Source organism: Strix aluco, chromosome Z, assembly GCF_031877795.1.
Source record: "Strix aluco isolate bStrAlu1 chromosome Z, bStrAlu1.hap1, whole genome shotgun sequence".
Taxonomy (NCBI): Eukaryota; Metazoa; Chordata; class Aves; order Strigiformes; family Strigidae; genus Strix; species Strix aluco.
Window position 1 is genome coordinate 12,987,304 of NC_133971.1, and position 24,317 is coordinate 13,011,620.

The following is a 24,317-nucleotide window of genomic DNA, read 5'->3' on the forward strand; positions in this document are numbered from 1 at the left end:
CTTTGTTGTGAGCTAGAAGAAACTACACACTGACACAGTAATGCTAAAAAACAACTTGGGGAAATAGTTCATCCCAAACCAATTATCGAAGTGTCTTGTCTCTGAAAGCACACACTGATAAATCCCATCATATGCCTGACATTTACAAGCATCAAATAAATTTGCAACTGTGTACAAAATACAAAATTCATGTAGTTATATGAAGAAGGTTCACACAATGAGGACTGTATATGGAGTATGAAAATGTTTTCCCTCTGAGCCTCTGAACAGACATTACAGACTGCACATTTTCTACCTATGTCCAATCAAGGGACATCAGCGTTTCCAAAGATTAAGACAATGGTCTAGCAACAGAAAGGTTGAAATTCCTTAATGAAATACCCTATGGGGATGGAAAGAATTTTGAATGACAAAAATCCTTATCAGTGGAGCACCAGTCCCGACTGCCAAATCTTCCACAAGAGTACAAAGTAGCACAGGAGCTAAACTCTCAGCCAAAGGGCCTTGATGACCCATTCAGCTTTGTTAGCTTATGTGAAGTGAGAGATATCTTTGGAATTAATTCAAGTGCTACTTATTATCTATCCATTGTCTTAGATTTTTAAAAATATTTCTAAAGTACACATTTATTTTACACTGCTATGGGTCTGTGAATCCAAATAACTGCTTAACAATAGAGCATTCTATTTCTACAAATGAGGTTATTTTAGAAATAGGACACTAAAACACATCTGTATCACCAGTTCCACAAAACATTGTTCCAGCCCACCTCACAGAAAATAATTCCACGCAGCTGCACCAGACAGTTGGGGAATGGAACCAGTGATTAAAGATCTGTATGGAAGAAGAATCTTTAACATCCAGCAGGGCAGCAGAGGACGCACCCGAACCTCAAAGATAACAGAAAAGCTTATGGCACACCTCATTTGCAATATATAAGCTTATCAGCAACACTGACCTTTACCACAAGGCATAGATCAAAGTTAGACCACTGAAGTAGTAAAAATAATTTTGCAGGCTTAAAGAAAATACTGTTAACATTCTTATTTTCCTTTCTGGTCCTACAAATGTCATATTACTTTAACTAAAGTCACAACAGCAGCATGGCAGGGGAAAAAAAAAAAAAAAATCAAGCAAAGGCAGAAGAAATGCCTTTTAAAAATAACACTGACATTGTAAAAGAAGACCTAAGTACTACAGTTTTAAAGAGTGACACTCTGGTGTTTCAGGCTGAGGAATCCGCAGAGTTTGTTTGTTTGCTTTAAAGTATGGAAAGCAAAAGTGAGCTTAGGTGCTCCCCACACACATGTGCACACACACACAATGTTAGCATGTTCCTTCCCCTCCCTCCCATACACTAATCTAGTTGTTATCACTCATAAGCAAGAATAAGTACTCTGCCCTTTATATGGCCTAAATCCTTCAATATGATATATTCATGCAGGGTTGGTTTTTTTTTAGATATATAATTGCACAGAGCCAAGTTAATATTTAAGGCACTTGGCATAAGCATGAGAGTTTGACTTATAGATCAAAATGCAGGACTGCAGCCATAGTAAATACTCCTCCTGATAACTCAGAACCACTTAGAGAAATTAAATGTATGGAGATCACAGGCAAAGGAAGATACAGTTATGTATTATTCTGATGGCAGAAAGGTCTGTTGGATGAGACTGAGAAAGATTAAGATCTTCTTTTACAGCCAAAGAAGCCACACTGTATAATGTGTCTGATACCTAACAGCTAAATGTTTTTAGATTATGTTCTGGATTTTTCTAACGGTCAGAACAACTGTAAATTCTCCATTACACAGAAAGAAACATATCTAATTTACTGAAATAAAACTGCTACATGTAATAAATAGCGACTTTGTGCAGTTAGAATGCAGTATTTTTCACTGCATTGTGCTACCACCAAAAAACCATTTCATACTGTGGTATAAAGAGTATTAAAGGAAATCTTAACCTTCAGGCAAGCAAATACATACTGAAAAGAAATATCTCCCCTCTCACTGAAAGAATGCAAGTTCACCCCTACATACTTTCACTTTAAAACACTTGGTATATTCAGTGCTTGCCTGAATAAATTGTTTCAACTGCAAACATCTATAAACCATTAAGAATAGAATGGAATATTTCAGGTGGAAGGGACCTACAACAATCATCTAGTCCAAAATAGATAAGAATAAAGAAGAAATCGTGAAAAGGGTACAGAAGGACTTCTGGTCCAAATTAAAGAATGCTTTCACCATGTATGATGAAAAGTAGATGAGAAGAGACAGATGCAAAGGTGACCAAAAAAAGAGTTCTGTGGTTTTTAGCTGGTTAAGACTGATTTTTGCAGGAGATTACTTGCTTTGTATACAAAAGTAAGTCCAGCATACTTGAGGAGTTATTCTGAAGGTACAAATCACACATTTAAAACCCATCCAAAATAAATTTTAACCATGGCTTTCAGCTTGCTTCCACTAATCAAACAGAAACAATTCTGACATAAAATGATACTGAAAAAATTCACTATTGTAATGTGTGCTCAAAACTTAGTGACTGCTGGTACAATTTTGCAAGTAAAATCATCAGCATACATGGCAGTCTGAGTTGACATCACCCAAGGGCTCTCCTCACTGGGTCTAATATTTTCTGTTGTTAATCACCACACTGCTGGAATTTACCATCCTAACTATATATAATACATGTTAAAATAAAGAACGCACATCCTTACATTTTACCATTTGCTGCACTTATATATAAACATGAAGTTTTGTGTAATATGCAAAACCTAAGTATAAAAAAAAGCTTCTTTAACAGAAAAGTATTTTTTATATAAAAGAGTATTTTCCTATTTTTGATAGTTGAACTGATCTTGACCATTGTTCAAGACTAGTTCAACAGCACTTACAACTGAAAGCCACTTCTCTCTTACTTTATAATATTTACAAAATGCAGGAGAGGAAAAGTATATGAAACATTCAGTACAAAGGATCTACACACAATACTGTGCCAAAGCATCAAATATTAAAATACCTATCACTATTGACAAACTAACATTGACTCACTAAACCGTATAAAATTGCCTGAGTATTGCCTGTAAAAGACGTGACCAGTCATTACACAAAGACAACTGCACATAATTTGAAAAAAAAAAAAAAAATAATTCTCGATTAAATTTATTAGCTTGAGGTACCACTACCACATGCATCCACAGTGGTAGGCCTTGGCCATGCACACACAACAGCTTTTTGGCTATCTCCACAGTGTTCATGGACTACTCAGATATGGTTTTGGAATACTATAAATAGTGGTGTGCAGATTGAGAGTTTAAACTAGGAGTGTGTAGAATTTTGCAAAAGTGCACGTGTGGATGATTAATGACCTGTAATCTAAGATAGATATGATTATGCATCATTAAAAGAGATTTTATTCACACTGTTTATAATGCTATAATTCCTGGCCTGCATTAGCTTAGCCAGTAAAGGCCAAATCATCAGAAGTGCAAAGAGTTTCAAGTCTAGAAATAAGTAAAAAAGCATAAAAAAGCAGAAACTGTTACATTTTCTGAGTATATTCCCATTTGCTACAGTTTCACCTGCTGATAATCAGTCAACGTGGCAGCAACAAAAGGGAACAGAAAACAAACAATGGTAGGAAGAATTAGAATAGAGAAAATGAAAGAGCAAATCTACACAAGGCTTGCTAGTCATTAAACATATTTACAATTTCATATTTAACTCTTTACAGTTGGCCAGACCACTGTTCCTTCACACACTATTGCAAAATAAATGGTTTGACCAGAATTTAAAATAGTTCTCAGTGTTATCTCAGTGCCTCTATTTCATCAACCATATTTTACAGTGTTTACTTCAAGTAATAAAGACTGCAAACCATATATCCTTAGAAAATAAAAAACATCGGTTAGGAAAACAGAGAATGCAACACAGGTGGTAATTTAATTCTGAATATAACACATGTAAACAAATGTGATTTCTTTCTTACCTCAACAAATTTCTTATTCATTAAAATGTTTTTATTTGAGTTGAAAACAAAAGAATTTTATTTCATTTGAGTTTAAACAAAATTTTACCTGCTGTTTAGCAAATCTGATTTCAGAATCAACTTTAGTACCAGTCAGGTCAGTTACAAAATATTCAAGTATGGAATTTTAACTTTGGATTTTTACTTTAACTCCATCACCCAGTTCTGTAGAATTTTAATAGCCTTTTAAACTACATTTCATCACACATTATGAAAGTAAAACTGAACAGCTACAATTCCAGACATGAATGAACTACAACATATTTCTTTACTTGAGACAATTCTGCTCCTGCCTATTCACACCTGCTCTTTCACTGGAAAATTTCCAGACATTCCTTTCTTTGCTGTAAATTCACTAATAAAGCAAGCAAAAAAAAAAAATTAACTTGTAAGTAGTGTTAATCACATTGGAAAGTACTTGTAACACTCTGACTATACCTGAAAATTAGTTAGGAAGCGATCTATCCCTGTGCATAATAGGTGTTTATAAAAGCAGTGAATTTATTACAGAAATGGGTGCAACTTCAGAGAAAAACCACCATCCCTAATTTTAAAAATGTTAAGACACTCATGCACCTAACTTCATTAATCCACATTTTAAAGCTGTAAAATATTTCAAAAAGTTATTAAGTAGCATGGAGCAAACAGTGCTCACTTTAGGTTTCACACAACTATTTGCATAATTAAAATGAACAAGCTATGAACACAAATTGACATCTTAACCAGATCCTGAAAAAGTGGGCATGCTGCCACTGACCTCAAAGCATAAATAATCATGCCCTTCATTAGGACAGATTGGTGTGAACTAGCAGAAACTGAAGAATACTGAATACTAAAATTAAATGGATATTATGTTGCCACTAAAAGAATTAATTTACAACCTATGTCCTAATTAAAAGCATGTTTTTAATGTATTCTTATACATAAGCAATCTAATAAAATGAGCTATAAGGCTAAGCTAAAGAGTCCAGACTAATGTCTAAAATGTGAAGAAAACATGAAAATGTAGTATATATTCATGTGTGGTGATGCAGAATTTACACAACAGAATTCAGACAAAATCCAAAATTGGTGAAAATCCAGGGTAGAAAGTGGCCCAGTATGTTTTTCTGGATTGTTAAGAATGAGGAGCACAGCTACTCACTTGCATATGTATTATTCTGCCAGTCATTGTAAGCTGTGAAAATAACAACAGCCCTGATATTGTACTTAAGCAAGAGAGGGGGGGAAAAAAAAATAAAAAAGAGAAGAATGCTAGGATTCTACTCAGACTCCTAAGAAAAATTAAAAATGAGAGATTTTTAAACAAGTCTATGTTCATTATAAAAAAGAAGGCAAAATATGACATTTCAAACTGCTAGAAAGCCCTTCCTCAGATATCTGGCCAAGCAGTAACTGAAGTGTTCTAACAGATATCCCAAACTATTACCAGCAAACATTTCCTGGAAAAACTATCATTTGAATAGTTTTATGACCCTTTGTGCAACTCAGAAGGTAAATGCCTGGAAAAAAAAAAAAAGGGGGGGGGGGGGGAGGAAAATAGAGCATACAGAAGTATTTTTCATTGATTTTTTTTTCTTCTGTAGGAAGTCTAGTGTGTAAAAGGAAAAGTTTTACTTGTAAACTACAACAGGCATTAATATACCATTACTATGAACACCAAATGTAGTTTGATATTTTATGGATTTACCCCAATGCATTTTTAATTACTGAATGTTTCATTGCCTAGTTTAGAGAGAAACGTTAACTGGGGGCAGTAAGGAGTTGCGCTGCCCACACTGTGTGCTGGTAGACATTCTCAAGTTTTCCAGTTCAGGAAACCATTAGGAGTGTAACCAGTTCCACTCAGTGAGCACATCTTAAGAGATGTCTGTGGGATTACACTCAAAATTTCTGTCTTCAACTGAGATAGGAGAATGTTATTTATCTTTTTAGTCTTTATCTTTCAGTAATTAATCTTTTTTATACCAAGTATTTCAATCAATCTACCAAAAAAATTTAAAAAAAAGGTAACAGCTTTCAGACTTGAAGTCTCCAGTCAGAGCATGGAAGTCTGAGTTTTACTCCATGACACTGGTCACTCTTCTGGATTTGGTATTAAATAAAACACATTTTGTTCACCTGGAATGGATCAGGCAAACTCTGGGTACACCTTATACCTTTTCCACCCTTCCACCCTCACAGACCCAAATTTTATAAACTAAATCCGAATACACATCTTCTAACTATCCAACTGTAAACTAAGAGTCAACTAAGGGCATCAGAAATTAAAAATAACAGCCTTTTTATTGATTAGAAAACATTCCACTCACACAGTATGCTTGTTAATTAGCTGCAAATCACCTGCTGGTTGGCGTTTGCCATGCAATAAGGAGTTTTTCAGATTCAAATTCTAGCTACTTTATTGTTCCATGTGAGTTCCCTCAAATCCCAGACTCTACTTGATTCCCTTCAACTACAAAAATCAAGGAATAAATTTTAAAGATAGAATTTACACTAACCTAGTTCCCCCAAACCCCCAAAAAATTCACAGCCAAGAGTGGAAAGCTGAACATTTTAGGCCTTATTCTGTTAATGTGGTGTGGGGGAACAAAAAACCCACCCAACAAGTAAGTGTATAACTGCTATATAAAAGGGAATTGCGTATTATGACAACTGATTTTATTAATTCCCAACAATTTCATATTTTTCTCTACTGCCTGTGTTACCTAATTCTATTTTCCACCATCATTTCACAGCCTACAGCCTCTCAGCTCACAAAAAGACATACAGAAAGTCAATAAGGGAGAATTCTCCACTGAAGCCTTTGTAAATGTTCTACCCCCCACTGAACATGCAGTGCTTTCAATCTTGGAACATGTCTCTAGACCCACATATATCTAAAGCAAATCATCTACACACAGAGACCTTGTATTGCTGTAATAGCTTACAGTTGTCATACTGCATCTCTCAGTCACAACTTCTCTTTTGTCAATCTTAGGGTAGTCATTCCAAAGAATACACCTTAATAGTGAAGACCCACAAACTGGTTTTGACACAAGAGTTAGAATATAAGAACTGTGGTGCCAGTGCTGTATTTAGCTACATACTGATTCTGTCAGTGCAGATGTCTAAAAAGGAGTGTAAAGAACATGTTACGTATAGAAACCCTGGTACAAATATTCCTAGTATGCAAAGCACCATGCAAACAACATCAAATACCTTACTTTCATCAACCTGCTGTAGCAGAGTCCTAGTACATTTCAAGTTTGGGGCTTTTTTCCCAAATGCATCATTTTGAATGGGCAGACAGATCTCTCACTAACACTCCTTTAATTCCCTGAAAACAAAGGGGCATGGGGAATTTAATGTTATTATTTGGAAAGTGGGCTCCTCGAATTTTTAGTATCTGCAGAAACAGACATTAAGGACAACACAGACATCTCAGGTTTTCAACCCTCTCTCTCAGACGAGTAACCTTAAACACATGGTCTCCGGGACATAAAGTCAATGGACAATCTTATAATTTTTGCACAAAAATCAAAAGGAAAACCAGCCTGCTATCAGGGGCTTAAATTCCCTGCAAGGAACTCCAGTAGAACAAGTTCAAGGGTGGCATAAAAAAAAAGGGTGAAAACTGCTTAATGCACTAAGAGACAAGGAAGAAAGAAGCAAATGGATACAACTCACATCAGAATTACTTCTTGAAATTGAAGCCCTTCTCATTAATGGAATAAGAGGAGAATCAGAGAGACAGGGCTTCATGGGAACAGAAACACTTTGGATGTCCAGATTTATTGGACAAGGCTAGGAAATTGTTAGAACAACTGCTAGAGCAACGTGAGAGTGCCCTGTACAGGAAAGAAATCTTTGCAACAAGTTAAGAAGCCCAGAAAAAAAAAGTGGAAAAGAGCCTCAGAAAAGAAGCATAACAATCTTGGACCTGCAGGAGGAAAGGAATGTGCAGAGCCCTGGCTGGCCCTACCTCACTCCCAAATGCCTTAACTAGTACAGAACCTGATGGGAAAATATACTTTTATTTTGTAATAACAAGTAACATTACTAACCTATAAGCAATTGACATGCAAAAGGGCAGCTGTGTCCATAAAATAAGTTTCCTTTTAGAACTGCTATTGGGACAATGCAACTAACAAATCATCCCCCGATGCTTAAAACACCTTAATCTTACAAAAAAAAAAAAAAAAAAAAAGAAAAGCATGATTGCAGTCAGCTCTACACAGGTATGCAAAATGAAACAAGAAACTTTTTGCCCCTTTTGAGTATCTACAGCGATGACAGAAACATTGCAGTTCTTTAGATTATGAACCACAAAATTCACAGTTCAGGATTGCTGCCATATACATATACCTCCTGTCCCCTTAGAAAAACTGGCAGCACTGACCTGCACAGGGGATGCATATCTCAGAGACAAATGAGAGTATACCTTGTCCAGAAGGGCACATGAATGATGGAACTACTAACTGAAGCATTATGAAGCTGTATATATACAATAAGCATAAACCAATTCTGTAAAACTTCTCTCCTTGAAAGATTTGAAAAATCCAATTGTGTAGTAATGTTAATGCCTCCCATATGGGCTTCAGCAGTCTTGCTAGAGACATGTTGCATATTAATACTGGGGTTAATGCTAACAGCAGCCATACCACACTGCTTAGCAATACACTTACTGAATTACAAGTACAGTGGTACCTGGCAAAGATACAAGAGTCTGTATTAAGAGGGACCTCATTCACTGTCTCACAAAAATTAACATCTGCAAGCCCATTTAAAATCCAGAGAAACAGAAAAATTACACCATCTACGGTACGGAACATTTTTACTGACACCAGTCTAACCTCCAAATCAAGGTGTATTTGGCTTAATCAACAAAAAAATCCTATGGCCCTGATTCTTTATTCAAGCAAATAAAGGTTCCTCCAGAATACATTAGTTCAGTGGGGCTGCGGAATAAATTGTTGCTAAAGAAGTAAACCACTCATAAAACTAACTCAAGTGGACTCCAACCCAAATAAAAGATTTTTGTATTTCAAGATAAAGTAAGTCATTAATTTCAGAAGTGCATCTCTAACAATGTACAGGGGCGGGGGCCAGGGAAGGATGCAGGTTTACAGTCTCAAAATTAAAACTTCATGAAGTTTTTTGCATGGAATCGCTTATGTTCCTATAAAAACACTGTAGCTGCATCAAAGAGATCTTAATGCTTTTGTCCAGTATAGTGTGTCTTCTTTTAAAAAGCATGAAACACTCTTGCTATGTGATGCTACCAACAGGAGATCACATTTCATGCAACAACTTTTGAGAAGTACTTTCTCTTTAAGTGAGTAAGGTTTCAAATGTTTCTCTGTTTAAAACATTTGTACCTCAAAGACCATGTTCTGCCCCTTTAGAGATACACACACAGAGACATCTCAACTTCCCCCTGAAATTTTTCTCTCTATGGGCTGTTTGGTATGCCTTTTACTCGACCTACTGACATACCACAAGGGAAATTAATAGCTCTGGATCTTCCCTCCCAGCAAGAAAAGACTCTGTTGCTGCAAAGTTTAGACATCATTCGGAATGTCACACATCATTTGGAAAAACAGCTATCTAGTACCTGGACAAATCTAACTAACCATCTTGAGCTATACAGAAATGTAGTACTAGAGAACTTGTAGGGTGGAATATAAAAGAAAAAAAGGCATTTTTTTCAAATACTGTCATCTTGTCCTCCACTCCTGCTACAAAGTGTAACCTAGAATGCAACCCTCTGTTCCTTACCATTCTGTGTAGGCGCACAGGACAAGGAATACATTTGTTCATAACATACACACTTGCAAGTTAACCAAGGTATTGAGGAATTCCATCATTCCTACTTTATGATCTATAAGATCATGAGAAGGAAGCAACTGACTGAAATGGAAGGGAAGCTGGGTTAAGTGTTCTTCAAAAATAAGTACATCATAGTGTCCATTGTGACTTCTGAAGTTTCGTGGTTTTAAGGTAAACTCTGGAGACTCAAGAGTTTCTGAAGAAACAAGAAGAGGAAGCAGCCTACCAATGAAGGTTAAAAAAAAAAAATCAGCAAGTAAACAAGAACTAACTTCAAAAAGGAGTTTTTGAATGCTAAGGGAGAATATACAGATACTCTCAAAACTTACATCGAGTCTTAAAACGACAAATCTGAGAACCTGTCATTGTGTTAACAAGTGAGATTATCACATCTATCATGCAGGAATACAGGAACAAAATGCAAAGACTGCTTTTTGTCTACCAAAAGACTTGAGATAAGAGAATCAGACAAGTTTTTTCTCCTACTTTTATTAATTTGTAATATAAAATAAGTTTAAGGATTTGCTAGGTCACTTTGACAAAGTCAAAGTCACTTCATGGAAAAATGAAGACATTGTCTTATTAGCATTACACTACTAATCAACATTATAATTAAAACCTGACTCCTTACCATTTTACTTTCACCTGCCACCAAGAATCCAATTTGGACAATTACATGATAAAGTATTAAATTCTGAGCCTTAAATATAGTCTCCAACAGAAAAAAAATCTAGGCGAAATTTCAAAGAGCGAGCACTATACAAAAAGAAAAGGTCTCACTGTTTTAGAACAGTAATTCAGTCACAGCCGTATCTTGAAATAACATTAAGCACTTAAGACTCAGAAAATACAAGCAAAAGTTCCATAAATGAATAAAGAAGTCAAAAGCATAGTAACACATACAAAAGTATTATCAGTGTTCTGGGTAATTGCTATTATTGTTATACAAAGTTACCCAATATCCCAAGATTCTGTAGTAAGCCCTCTGTATAAGGCCTATTATGTACCCTTGGGTTCTCATTATAAGAAGGTATCTAATTCTTACCAATTTCAGGGATGCTCAGAAGCTCCCCAGTGAAACTGAAGGAAGATGTTTTTCCTAACAACAGTACCAGGAAGTGTTCCTGCTAATTACAATTTTTATGCCTACAGCATAATGTCTGGCAGCATTAAAGAAGCTAAACCAGTCAACACTCACCATAGCGAGTTGAGAATGCACATTATTTTTGCTATAATATTTGTGCAAGTAATACCATACTCCCTTCACCACAATTTTGCTCTCCTGATTGGGAATCAGACTCTTACTTGGACCAACTTCTTACCTGCCTTATTTTTTATTATCAGCTAAGAAGTTTTCTGCAATCCCCTACCCACTTAGTAAAAAAAAAAAAAAAAAAAGTGCTCTGCAGACTTCAGGGTGCCTGCAGGACCACAACAGAGAAGCCCATACACCAGGCACACTCAGCACAGGTAGGCTCTTGTCCAAAAGCCCAGTGGCTTAGCAGGCATGGTAATGTCTCCATGGGACTTCTTAGATTAGCTTGGCACACCTCCATGCCAGTGAGGTTACCTGGTTTTAACATACAGCTAGTTTAGGGTACCAAATCTGTCTACGTTGGTCAAGCAGACATCCCTATGCAATCAGCACCCTTAGTACTGTTTTTTAGCCCAGAGCAGAGCATATCATCTTTGAAAGTATCATGGAAGAAGGCCACCTGTTGCTGAGAAAAGCTGAGATGCCATCTTTATTTGCATGAATGAAGATAGCGACTCTTTTTCTTAACAACTTGTCCCACTTTATCTGAAAAGACTGTTGTAGTTGCAAGCTTAAATACTTAGCTAGGACTAGGTAATCTTTGCAAATACCTCAATTACTGAAAAATTTGGTTTTGATCAACACAAAACTATTCATAATGTTGAACTGAAACTTTCCTACTTTCCATAAAATAGTAATATGTACAATAACCAAAAATGGTTCCAGTGTCAAATTCATTGAAAATGTAATTACTCCATATAAAACAGAGCAGCATCAGTGGGACGTATTCAGGAAACTGCTTTCAAAACACGATTATAGTGGCTAAAAAATAACTTAATGTTTAGTAGTATAGGTTCAAATTCCTTCAGGCAGAAGAGGTTATTAAAGACCTCTCCAACACGTTAGGAGTTTAAACCAGTGTAGCTGTACCCTTCTCATTCACATATAATGAATTAACTCTGGTTCACCAGATGAAATATCTGAAACACAATGAGAATAATCATGTTACCATTTCAGTACTTCATTTAGGATTATTTAAAGTTAATGGATTTACATGTTTACATTAATATAAATTTATATTTACTCATCCCAACCTAAAAAAAGAAAAATTCATCCTTCTCGTATACTGATGCATTTTATTAGTAAGAGCCAGGATAGCTAGCAGTTTCAGTAAAAGCCTGACTGATCATTCAAATTGATTACTGTAGCCTTTGGGATTATCTTTCTAAATTACAATTATTATAGTAAATAAATGAATACAAGCATTCTATCATGAAAGCATATGTAACTGAACTTAAAAGTTCAGCAACGCTTTATAAAGGTGGTGTTGCTAGTCTGCAGGTACTATACTAACGCACTTTGTTGATTTAAAATATAGATATATACTTAGAAGTGTAAACTTCTTAGAAGTGAACTTGGAAGTTATTTTTATTAACTCTTATGTCCTTTTTAAAAGATAGTATACATGAGTTTCTAAAGAAACTCTGCAGCATACTTTTACAGTTACTAAGCCCCCATAATGATGAGTAAAATGAAGTCCTTAATATTCACTACTTCTTGCTGAAAAAACTTAATTTTCAATGGGTATTATTCATATTCTCTGAAAACTTGCTCCTTTTGCAGTTAAAGGCCTGCAAGTTAACACTCACTGAAGCCTTCATCAGGAACACCAAACTGTTCACAACTATGCTGGGAACATCCTACCAGAATAGGGAAGCCAGTACAGAATTGGGCTTTAGTATGTTTTATTACTGCAAACAGTGAAAGAAAACAAACAACTGTGCTTTGCAGTGCCAGAATACCACTAAGAAAACATCCATTTATTCAGCCATAACAGCAAAAATATAGTGTTGCCAACACAGCTTATACATACATATTGGGTGGCTTCAACAGACACAACCATACCACCTGTGGTTTACACTTTTTCACTCACTGTCTAAACTATACCAGCAAAAGCTTGACATGTATCACAGCTGTAAAGATGTATTTAATTTCACATGAGTAGCACTAGTGAAGGAATTACTTGTATGTAAAAAATTGAGAATGAAGGCCTTTGCGAAAAATCAAAATCTTAGAATGTAACTGTATTTTATTTTGAATTTCATTCAATTTATTGTTATTAACGACAAATATTTTTTTAAACTTCTTGGACTATAACAGCTCTCTAAATCACTTGGGCATTTAATCATTCTAATTGTTATTATGTAGTATTAATGACCACATGTAGCAATTATATTTGAAATAGGAATGCAGAAACACACACAAGTGATTCATTAGCTTTTCTTTCCTCTCAAAAACAATTGTTCCCTATATAAAACAAAACCAGTAAAAACCCCCATCCCAAAAAAACAGTCTCTTTTACATCTTTTACATAAATTTCCAGAAGAGATCCATTATTTTAATCACTACTTTAAAATTTTCTGCAGTGAACACAATGATTCCACAAACAGGTCACATACGAAGCAGTACAGCATTTGTCCTTGAAAGCAGAAACTGTAATAAAAAGACCCTAATCCAAATTAATGCTGCTGCACCTGCTGCTATTTAAACAAAATAAAAAAGAATAAATAGTGTCCTTAAACAACAGGTAAACTGATCTCTTTAAAAGTACAGTTGCCTACAAGTAACTGCAAAGGGCAAACAGGAATACATTTATCAGGACTGCAAGACTACAATGCAAGCTTTGTTGTATTTATCACAGTAACACTGGAATAGAAGTAAACAAATGGGCACACATGCAGACTTCGAAACTACCATTAGAACTGTCAGTTCTCACTTAACTAAGCATAATAAATCAAAACAGCTATAAAGCAGATTCTCACATTGCCAGAATACGCAAGAACCTGGTTTTCAGCAGAAATACTATTACGGTAGTTGGGGTTCTGGCTCAAAATTCTTACTAAAAAACATGATATATGGTTAAAAAAAAAACATTTTCCATACTGTTTTTTTCTCCATAATCTTAGGACTTCAATTATAAAACTATCAAATGTTTAACAGGATCCATCTTGTTCTACTGAAATACTTTGCACTGACAATTATGAAGTGAAAACAGCAGCAGAAACAAGTAATTTGCAGATCTTACTTTTCCAAATTCTTCATCTTTTTAATAGTTTAATAGTCTGATATACTTAAGACAAGCCATTTAGTAATTTTCTTCCTCTTATGATTACCAACCAATTACATTACTTTATAACTAGCCTATATATATATGTATAAGGTAAGAACAAGAAAGCTACAGAAATAAAATAAAATAAACACAATACTTATAATGACCATACCTAGTAATAAGAACCGCATTATCATGGTGGGCAATCCCATTTTCTGGAATGGTGTTTCCATCACTTTGGTGAGAGAGAATGGATTTCTGCCACTTACAGAAGCTATCGAGGGACTTGTCTGCATGGTGGTTTATCTCCAAGTTTGGCTGCAATACAACATGCATACCAGAAATGTTCCAAACAAATTACTAAGGTCAGTTGTTAAGCCTTCTGAAAACTAAAATGGGACTATAATTAGAAGCAGTGGTTTCTAGGAATAAACTCTTCTTGCCAGATTTTATCTCAGTAAAATCTGACCCCAAGTTCAGCTGTGTATTACTGAACAGGCATTCTTTCTGCTACAACTTTAACTGATTATGTCAATACAAAAAATTCAGAGTATCAAAATATAGATCTAAAAATAAAAGTGATATCCCCAAAGGTGTATTAATATTCACCTGAAGTAAGAAAAGGTATCTTTGAGATGATACATGAGGAATACTCCTTTGAACTGTTTCATCTTGATTAAAGTAGTGAAAGATTACAAGATATGTTTTGTACTCAGATGCAGCCATTTCATTTCAAGCAATAATTAAATGTAATCTATATTACACAGTAAAGTAGCTTGTATTTCAGGGATACGAAGCTTAGCACAACAGCTCTTACCTGATCTTCAGTGAGAACAATTAAACGTGTCACTATTATATTCACAACGTTTCCTAGACTGGAATCACGATAAAGTTTGGCAACCTGACCTCCAGAAAATAAGAAAAGGCACAAAGTCAGACAAGAAATACTACTTGATTCCTAAATGGTTAAAAATAATCTATTTTCTCACTCAATGTAATTTCACAATGTTAATTATCATTATCACCTGAATAACAGTTATTTTTGGACAAAAAAAATGACCATTCAGTAAAACAAACTTCTTGGGTCACACTTTTCAATCAAAACTGTTTATACCTTGTTTCATAATTCATCCATCATAAGGAGCACTTAGACCATAGTCTTGAACAGAATAGAACTGTATAATCTATATGTAATCATATGAATTTAAAATTAAAGACAATTAAAAGTGATCACAGTGTACTTCTTGACAGAAACAGTACTGCATTTTTCCCATGATGCTAACATTTGCCATATTTCAACTATTAATTCCTGCAAGTTGATGCATATTTTAAAGCATTATTCATGCCAATAAATAAATACAGTTGCTTTATCATTTCAGTACATGCGTATTGATATGAATACAGAGAGGGATGAAACTTACAATATTCATTACACTCAAAATGTAGTGTTCAATGTCTTTGCGACCATGGTATCCCACCATCATTTTGTCTGCTACTACCAGTGTTTCCACAAACCGTTCAAGGCTTACTGATCTCTTCTGTCGATTATGACTACTTAATGTGTCATTAACTGGAAGTGAAGTTGGAAAAGCAGATGCATCACTCATCCACCAAGGTTTACTGCTTCTTGTGAGGTCTTCTAGGAACCAAAATAATTAAACGCTTCAGAGGGGTCACCAGTAAAACTCATTCAAACACAGTTGTTTTATGCTGTGATTACCATCTTCAAGTTGCTTAAAAGAAGTCTTTCTTGAGGCAAAGAAAAATTAAATTACCTAATTTTTTTTTTTTTTTTAGTTTTAAAATACCTTATACAGTGGAAAACCAACTTTGAGTTCTAGTATTCTCAACTCTCCTTAACTTGACTTAGGATAATAAATCACCAACCTTTTCTTAACAGATCTGACTCTGCACATCTATGTTAATACTAAAGCTTAGTTATAATTAACCATAAGTGCACTTCAGAATTTTAAGGATAAGAACAAAGCAGCCATAACGTTTGGAAAAAACATACTGGAATCCAAAAATTCAAAATTAAGGTAAAAAGTATAAAGATATACTAAGGAATTAAACACACTGATAAGGTACCAGAAAAGCTTTTTGCTTCCTATGAAGGAGTAATTATTAAGACAATCCTGTAATTATTAGACAATTATGTTTACATATAGTTTCAGGGCAAAATAAATTAATTTTCTCTTCAGAAAGCTATCAGATTATGTTTTATCTACTCCTTCTGCTACAACTTGCCCTCCAACGTGAATTAACTATAATGGGAAGTGTAAAATGGCCTGACATGGGGTAATTGTTACAGTTATTTTTAACACTAATTTTAATTCAAATATGTTGATTCTTGTACTTGTTTCATGTAAGTATATAGAAAAAATATGTCTTGCATGCAAGAGATTGAATATTAAAAATCCAAACAGCTATAATTTTCAGCAAAACAAACACTACAAGCTTACTTTGAATTTGACTTCCTGCCCTCAGGACAAAATTGAACCTGCCCTTCCTTGCAAAACTGGCATTTTTGTGTGTTCCACAAAGGCCCACACCAATCTCAAACTAAAGTTTGTCAAAGTATATCATTAATCTTGTTTTACCTACATAGGATTTCAAAATATTTAAGGTATTCTTGATAGTTACGGATAAACACAAGAATGTTAACAGTTTGATACATTTATAATTGTCTGAAAAGGGCTGCTCAAGTGAGCAATTTCTGAGATGCATCCTTACCTTTACTAAAAGGGGTTCAGCTAAGGATGAATTGAGATAGGACCAGTACCTTCCATGAAAAAGCAATGCTTTATGCAATTCAACTAAGCACACTATTTTCAAAGAGCAGTAACTACACCACAAAGAATGTATGTTCAGGTCAAAACCGGGCATACAGAACTTCAGCATTCCCACTGTTGTGGTGTTTCATACTTTTTGAGGCCACAATGTTGGCTTTAAAAAGTGCATATTTTAGAAAAGTCAAAAAGTTAAAATAAACCTGATAGCTGAAAAAATGCTGGTAACAAAATTGTCCTCGTTCTGCAATCAAGTATTAAAGCCTGTTCAGGATGCTATAATGAATACTAAGCTTCTTCCTGTTTTTCACCTCTATTCTAGGAAATTCAAAGTTGCTTTAATCCTTCAAAAACTTTCATGTCACTTAAGCAGTGATTTAGAAATGCCTGCAACTGTTTCTGACAGCTTCCATACTAAAATTTTTAAAAATACACTTTTCATTTTCAAATAACAAATGGGGACATTCTGATGCTCTTAAGAGTGCTATAAGTACTTTAGAAATACAATACTGCTTCCACATTCAGCCATAATTTTTCAGTCAAAGATGCAAATCTATTCTAAACATCTGAAAATTGATGAGCTCATGCAGAAAACTTTCAGAGAAAAAACAGAAAATACTATTTTTGACTCGTATTGATAGTGTCTTTCAAACAAAGGTCTCAAGAGTTAACAAAAACAAACATTTCTCCTTTTCTTATCAGATGAGAAGCTTAGGCTTCAGCTGGTCTCAAAGTAATGGGAAAGCTGGAAACAATCCTGAGTACATAGGCTCACACTCCAGGACCTATCAATGCTTATGCTGTTTTACTTTAAAACCACTAAATAACGCTGCCTGAATTTTCTTTAAAAAGCTAAAACATGTCGATAAAAGTCTGTAGTATATGTAACAAAATTAGTTCTGTGGCAAATTATGCCATTTTCCCACCATATTGCTAGATTAAAAATTAAAAAATTAAACTTCACTAACATCAAACACAGCTATTGGAAAGTAAAAAAAAAAAAGGGGGGGTGTAAAAAACCCAAAGAAAAACACTGCAATGAACCCCAAAACAATGATTACAAAAGCAAGGAATTAGGTTTTAAATGGCAACTGAAAAGAAGTCCAAACGTGTAGAAATGGAGTTCACAAATATGGTACCCAAGTTTTCCTAAGTCAGTCCTCTAAAGAGGATAGGTAGAGGTTAAGGTGGAGAGAGAGGAGAAAGCACAAACAGAAAAAGATCTCAAAACACAACAGAAATCTACTTAAGTAAAATGCAACTATGAGTATATTTTTAAGTGAAATATAGTGCTGGTTTTTTCTTACTATTTTAACATCGTCATTTAATGTATATACAAGCATTTTTTCATTTTAGAATACATTGATTGTGAAGCCTGGCACGAGTAAAACCACCACGTAAGGCAGCATACAGTAGAGCTACTCCTAAATAATCTGCCACTCTGCAGCTTTCGTATGTCAACTTTTGCTGTTTCTGAATCCTGTCCAAACACAACATTCTGCAAGATAACTGAGCGGCCTTAAACCCAATTGAAGCAATTGGAATTTGACAGTGGTCAACTTCTTACCAAGGCCTTAATGATTTCGGCTATATTTAATAAAGCATAGTTAACTCGGTGATGATACATGCATGAAACAGCAATTTAACAATTTTTTAAACATTCTTATGTCTAACTGCTTACAATCTAATTTAGGTTACAAAAATCCATCCCACGTTCTTACCTGAATCTCCCTGCCTCAGTTCTTCTCTTGTATTATCCACCATAATTCTGCTACCTACTATGAAGAAGTCCATCACCTTGCTCATCCCAACCAATTCTGATCATCCTTTCACCAAATTCCCCACCCCATTTTCTATCAATTATTGCAATTTTTCTCAGAAAGGTCAGAAATAACGCTCCCCTTGACTCTATCAACACTTCAAATTCTTGACCAATTCCCTGATACAGAACAGGTACACAGTAAATTTAGGCTTAGATTATAGTAGGGGAAACTTGCCAGATCATGAATAGCAGCACAGTTACATCAGCGGACTCTTCCCAGAATACTATACTGGCAAAACTGTTCTGAAGGTAAAGCTTAAACTCAGTCTCCTGACAAAAGAAATTATACACTGCCAAAAGGCAGCTACAGGTTTGTTACAACTGCATTTTAACACACAAAATTGGACTGCTCAAAACCTCCAAAACCAGTCAAATGCCCCAAAGACTACTGTAAACCTGGCTTTAGTCCCAGGGTCTGAAAGCTGTGAAACTGAAAATTAATACTTGATTTTACTTTTTATATATTCTGGGGATGTTTTGGATGCCATGTCACTTCGGGATAAAGCTGCAACAGTGCTCAGAAAACAAGTTTAAAAGGTTTTGGTACCCATGAGGAGAACATTAAAACAGCACACCATCTGGAAATGTAAGACCTTGCAGTTTTGGGGGAGTGCAGACTTTTTCAGACATTTTCATGGAGTGGAAGTAGTATATTAAGAACAGGGAAAGGAGATGAATGAGCATGATAGTATACTGTCTCAGGCTCATAAAAAGCAGTGCTTTAGTATTTTAATAATTAAGGACTGCGGTATGTGACAGGCATGAAATCTCAGGAAACGCACAGCAGCTTCAGAGAACAAAGGCAGCATCAAATATGCCAAGAAATAAATGCTAAAGATTACTGCACGTCTCTCAAAAAATGCACACAAAATGCATCAACCTATGATCCATATGACAGATACTGCCAGAATGACTGAATGCAATCTGACCAAACTAGCTGCCACTGCTTCATCCTTACTCAGAGGAGAATGACTTCCTAAGTATTAATCTAGAAGGTAACATCTGACAAAGGCCAATATCCTTTCTTTTTCTAGGGATATAAAATTGTATCACCCTACATTTCATAATCCTCTCACTTATGTCAAGAGGCTTAAGTGACAGTTTACCCTACAAAATGAACATACATCAGTATTCTTATTTGACAATGAGTTAGCAGGAATTAATAGTTAGGAGATTTGTTTTTCAATATTAGAAGCATGTACATGGAATAATGCTTCCAAACTAAAACATAAGTTACATACGTGAAGTCTGACATTCCCTAAACACAGTTAACTGAAACACTACAGGACAACTGTCTCCAAAGCACGGGCTTTTGTAGACAAGCTGTACTGTAAGGTTAGTCACCTGGTGCCAGTAAAAGTTACAGCCTCCAAAAGAAGCTGAAATAAATTATACCAATGAACAGTGATGTTATTTTATTTTAAGATTAGTATTTGTTATCCTACTCTGTGCACTGAATCTCATGCAATAAAACTGTCCAGGACTGAACTTTTAAGAACAAGCTATTTCTGAAATATCAACAAATGACAAGGTTAGAACATTTTCCTATTATGTAAAAAAATCCATTATTTTAGTGCTTTAAAATAATTTGTCAGATTTAGTCCATGCTGTCTTCAAGAAGTCAGTTTTCAGTCTCAGTTTAAGCAAGTGAAAATCACATCAAAGAGTACTTGAAAAGTGTATTTCTGGAAGTTAGAACTGCTTTACAAGGAAAATATCTCTCAATCAAGATGATATCATTCTTCCCATAAGGTACCTGTAAATCACATATTCAACTACTGGCAAAAGCCAGTATCAAAACACCATAAACCTCCCTAAACAAGAAAGATGTGGACTCCACTTCCAAATGCATTACTAATCATAATACTAATACAATCATTGCATGACAAGTTTCCTCAGATGACATGGAACACTTACTAAACATTGAGTTATAATACTTAAGTCACTCAATCATGTTTTCCAGTTGGGAAATGAAGTACGTTTATAACATATTTCGGGGAAGCCTGTGCTCATTACTACCACTGTACACAACACAGGCATAAAACAAGACCTACTCTCTGTGTCTCAGTTTTTGAAAGACACTATACTCTCGATCTGAATCTGAAAAAAAGCAAAACTACATTTCAACAGGGCACACTGCATCACCAAAAGGAGGATTCCTATTGCTACATTCTCCACTGTGTCTTACATGTGAACCAAGCAAGGTTTTAAAATACATCTTAAGTTACAATTTTTTTAAAGGAATGACAGTCATACTCATTTACCTGAGACTCCACAGTGACTGTGATCATAGAGATGTTGCTGGTGCATAGTAGATTTTTTGTATATTACATGAGGATGACCATTCTCATAATTAAAGTTACTAGAATCTTCTGTTATATTCCTTAAAGGCTCAATAAAATACTCTTCATCTTCTGTAGCAATGACTCCATGCTTAAAGAAGAAAAGAAAACAAAAACTTGCAAAAGACAATATAAAACTCCTATTAAAATGCTTAACTTTAAAAAACATTTGACTACCATCTATCTCTGTGAAGAAATCCACAACTATAAGGCAACACAGAAAACAATGCATGAGCCAGCTCTCCTCCACTGATTTTAGTGGGAGCAGGAGTAAGTGTCTATGAGCAACACAATGAGAAAATAGTAAAAATAACATTGCCCTATTTCTGGAGTTCATTCGCATCATTTTTGGTGGATGTGGTAAGAAAGGAGGAGATATTCTCAGTATATGACAAATGATCTCTCCACAGAGATGTTCTAAAACTACATGATTCATATCCATTAAAAGTGACGCCAAGCCAAAATGGCCTTGCTCAAATGGTGAGACCAATATCCCTCTATGACGCCATACTGGTAAATGCTTAAAGCCACATACTGCATCAACCTAAAATGGCATGAAGGATTAATTTTAGAACATATATTCAGGGAAACGATTCAGCATTTTACATCCAGATGCTTAATTCCAAAACTGAGCTAGTTATTAAAAATCAAATTAACAACTTAGGATATACTGCCTACAAAGCTTTTATTCCTTGAAAGATCTTGCCACAAATCTGGCAAATCCAAGTTGTTGCAGACTGTGCACTAGACTTCATTCTCTACAACAAACGAACATTTTTTTCCTTCATACTGCAGTGCAGAATAGTAGATATACTACTCTCATAGCTTTCACATTTGTGAACTCAGGTTCTTCAAACATGAAGTGATTTATGGAAGACACGGGAGATTTCAGGCCAACTATGCAATTTCCAAAACCTTCATCAATTAAAACTGAACTTTAGCAGAAAATTCAATTTTAGGATCCTTTTGGATATGGAAATATTGGGGAATAAGCCCTGACAGACTCCTAGACCTACATTTGCTAAATAAAAAATTTGGTATCCCTATCTAGAAAATTCGGAATGTATGAACTTTCTACACCAGGAGAAAGAGCTACTCATCAGGTAGGAGACTGGAAGCAGGAACTTCTGCATTCATATCCTGATTTGATGAACCACAACTTTCTAGCACACCTTCGATCTGTAAAACAAGTCTTATGCACGAGCCTCTTTTTTAAAGGTGTTATTTTTGTCCTCCAGTGAGACCTCTATGATCAGCCATGAGATCACTTGCTCCGTAACTGCTCTAAATATCCTAAAGCTGTTTCTAAGATCAGGGCTTGCCATTGTACTCTTGGTCAAAGCTCTCATTCTGCTGCTGTTTTGTACATCAAATAACTGCTGTTCTTTACTCCCAGAATAACCAGATTTTAGTAACAACATAAAACTTACAGAATAAAAAATCCTGTATAACACATCAAAAAGAACAGTGTTTTCCAAATATAACCCTATTATAAATTTTGAAAATCTATGTATGAACACACTGCAGTTTTCAATTACACATTCCTTACATAGTGACTATAACAGTAAGTGTTCCTCTTCAGTGGTATTTTTCATTATGAACTCAATTATTTACTCAAGAAGGTAACATCAGGGTCTATATTCACCTGGAAGATGCTGGTATCAAATTCCTTTCACAATGCCTTCTTGTTACTTGGAGTCTAAGATTTTACTAGAAAATAAATCATTTGCCGGTACACTGCTGCTTAAATAGTATTGAAAATATAAACCAAATTGTAACTGGGTTTGCCAGATGTGCAGAAAGAACCTTGACAGTCTGGACTGCATCCAGTCTGGATGTCAGACATCTGGGTTCAAGTGAATCCTGAGCCATTATAAGCTCTGGTATTATGTTCCCACAGGAAGAGAGTCCTGCAGAGTGGTTCTAGCCAACACCATCAGGCCGTCTGCTTCGTGCCAAGCCTGAGGAGACCAAGGTACCATCCAACCTGTGGCTCTGCCTCTGCAACATGAGCAGGTCTTAACCTAAATCTGATTACCCCAGAGCATACACCCTTCGTCTATACTCAAGTCCAGCCAGGTTAACAAGTCTAAGCATGAATGAAACGTTTGTATCAGATACTGAAACTCATAGCTTTAAGCAGTGAGATGACTTCAGTGAGAGCGAGTCAATTCAGATGACACAAACAACAGTTAATTGCAGCATTTTTGTAGTTGCAGGAGCAAATACGTAAAAACTATTATGAATGGCTGCAAACTGTGATCACAGTTCCTTCAGGTACCAGCAGTAAAAAAGTTTATGAGAGTATCACTGATTTTTCCTATGCCTAGTTGACATCTGATCTCATCTGCCCAAACACTACGGTGGTTTAAGAAAAGATATTTTAATAGAATTTAGTTGAGGAACGGCAAATGAATTTTAACTTACACCCACCACCAGGTATTTATGCAGCCACTTGCTGCAGCTAGACAAATGATTTCACAAACAGTGGAAACGCACTTGCCCTGCATATGGCCTTCACATAAGCCCAGCATATATATTTTAAACCTAACATACTAATTTTGCTTGCAAACAAAACTGTTCTTCCAATACTAAACTGATGCAAGTGGTCTTGTTGAATCGCAGTGACTGATTTTTAAGAAGCACTCTGAATTTTGTACATAAAAAGTACCTATGTCAGTGACAACCAGCATTTATTCCAATTACAAGTTTAGAAAATTCATGTGGCTAGAGATGCTTCCATCATATAGACATTCAGCAACGCCTGATTAATAGTGGGTATTATGCTATCATACCCAAACCAACATTCTGAACCCTGGGTTTGGCTTATAATCTACTATTTGAGCAAAACACAATTTCAGTTGAAAATAGATACTGAAATAATGCCCTTTTAAAGCATTAAAGGAATACATTTTTTTTTTAGTTTTGCTATTATATTTGAACAGTTTGTAAATTGAACTTCTGCTCCAAAGCATAAGAAATATCATTAAGACATAAGAATGACCAGCAAAAGGTTTTGACAAAATACCACAAATTTAAAAAACAAGCTGAATGCCCCAAGTAGGTTACTACAAGCAACATTCCCAAGATTATTATCTAAAACAGATTGTTTGAGGTCCTGTGTTATCCAATCCCACTACAGACTGCCAACTCCTGCT

At 35.3% G+C, this 24,317-nt stretch overlaps 1 protein-coding gene across 2 annotated transcripts in view; it reads right to left on the reverse strand.

The window, feature by feature from the left end:
• ADAMTS6 (ADAM metallopeptidase with thrombospondin type 1 motif 6) overlaps nucleotides 1-24,317 on the reverse strand; it is a 151,319-nt gene that overhangs the window by 121,251 nt on the left and 5,751 nt on the right. For both annotated transcript variants that reach the window (XM_074813305.1, XM_074813304.1), the window contains 4 exons: nucleotides 21,082-21,250; nucleotides 15,628-15,845; nucleotides 15,024-15,107; nucleotides 14,379-14,524 (listed from right to left, as the gene is read on the reverse strand). In XM_074813305.1, the coding sequence (XP_074669406.1) occupies nucleotides 14,379-14,524; nucleotides 15,024-15,107; nucleotides 15,628-15,845; nucleotides 21,082-21,250 (617 nt within the window). The remainder of the gene's footprint in view (nucleotides 1-14,378; nucleotides 14,525-15,023; nucleotides 15,108-15,627; nucleotides 15,846-21,081; nucleotides 21,251-24,317) is intronic.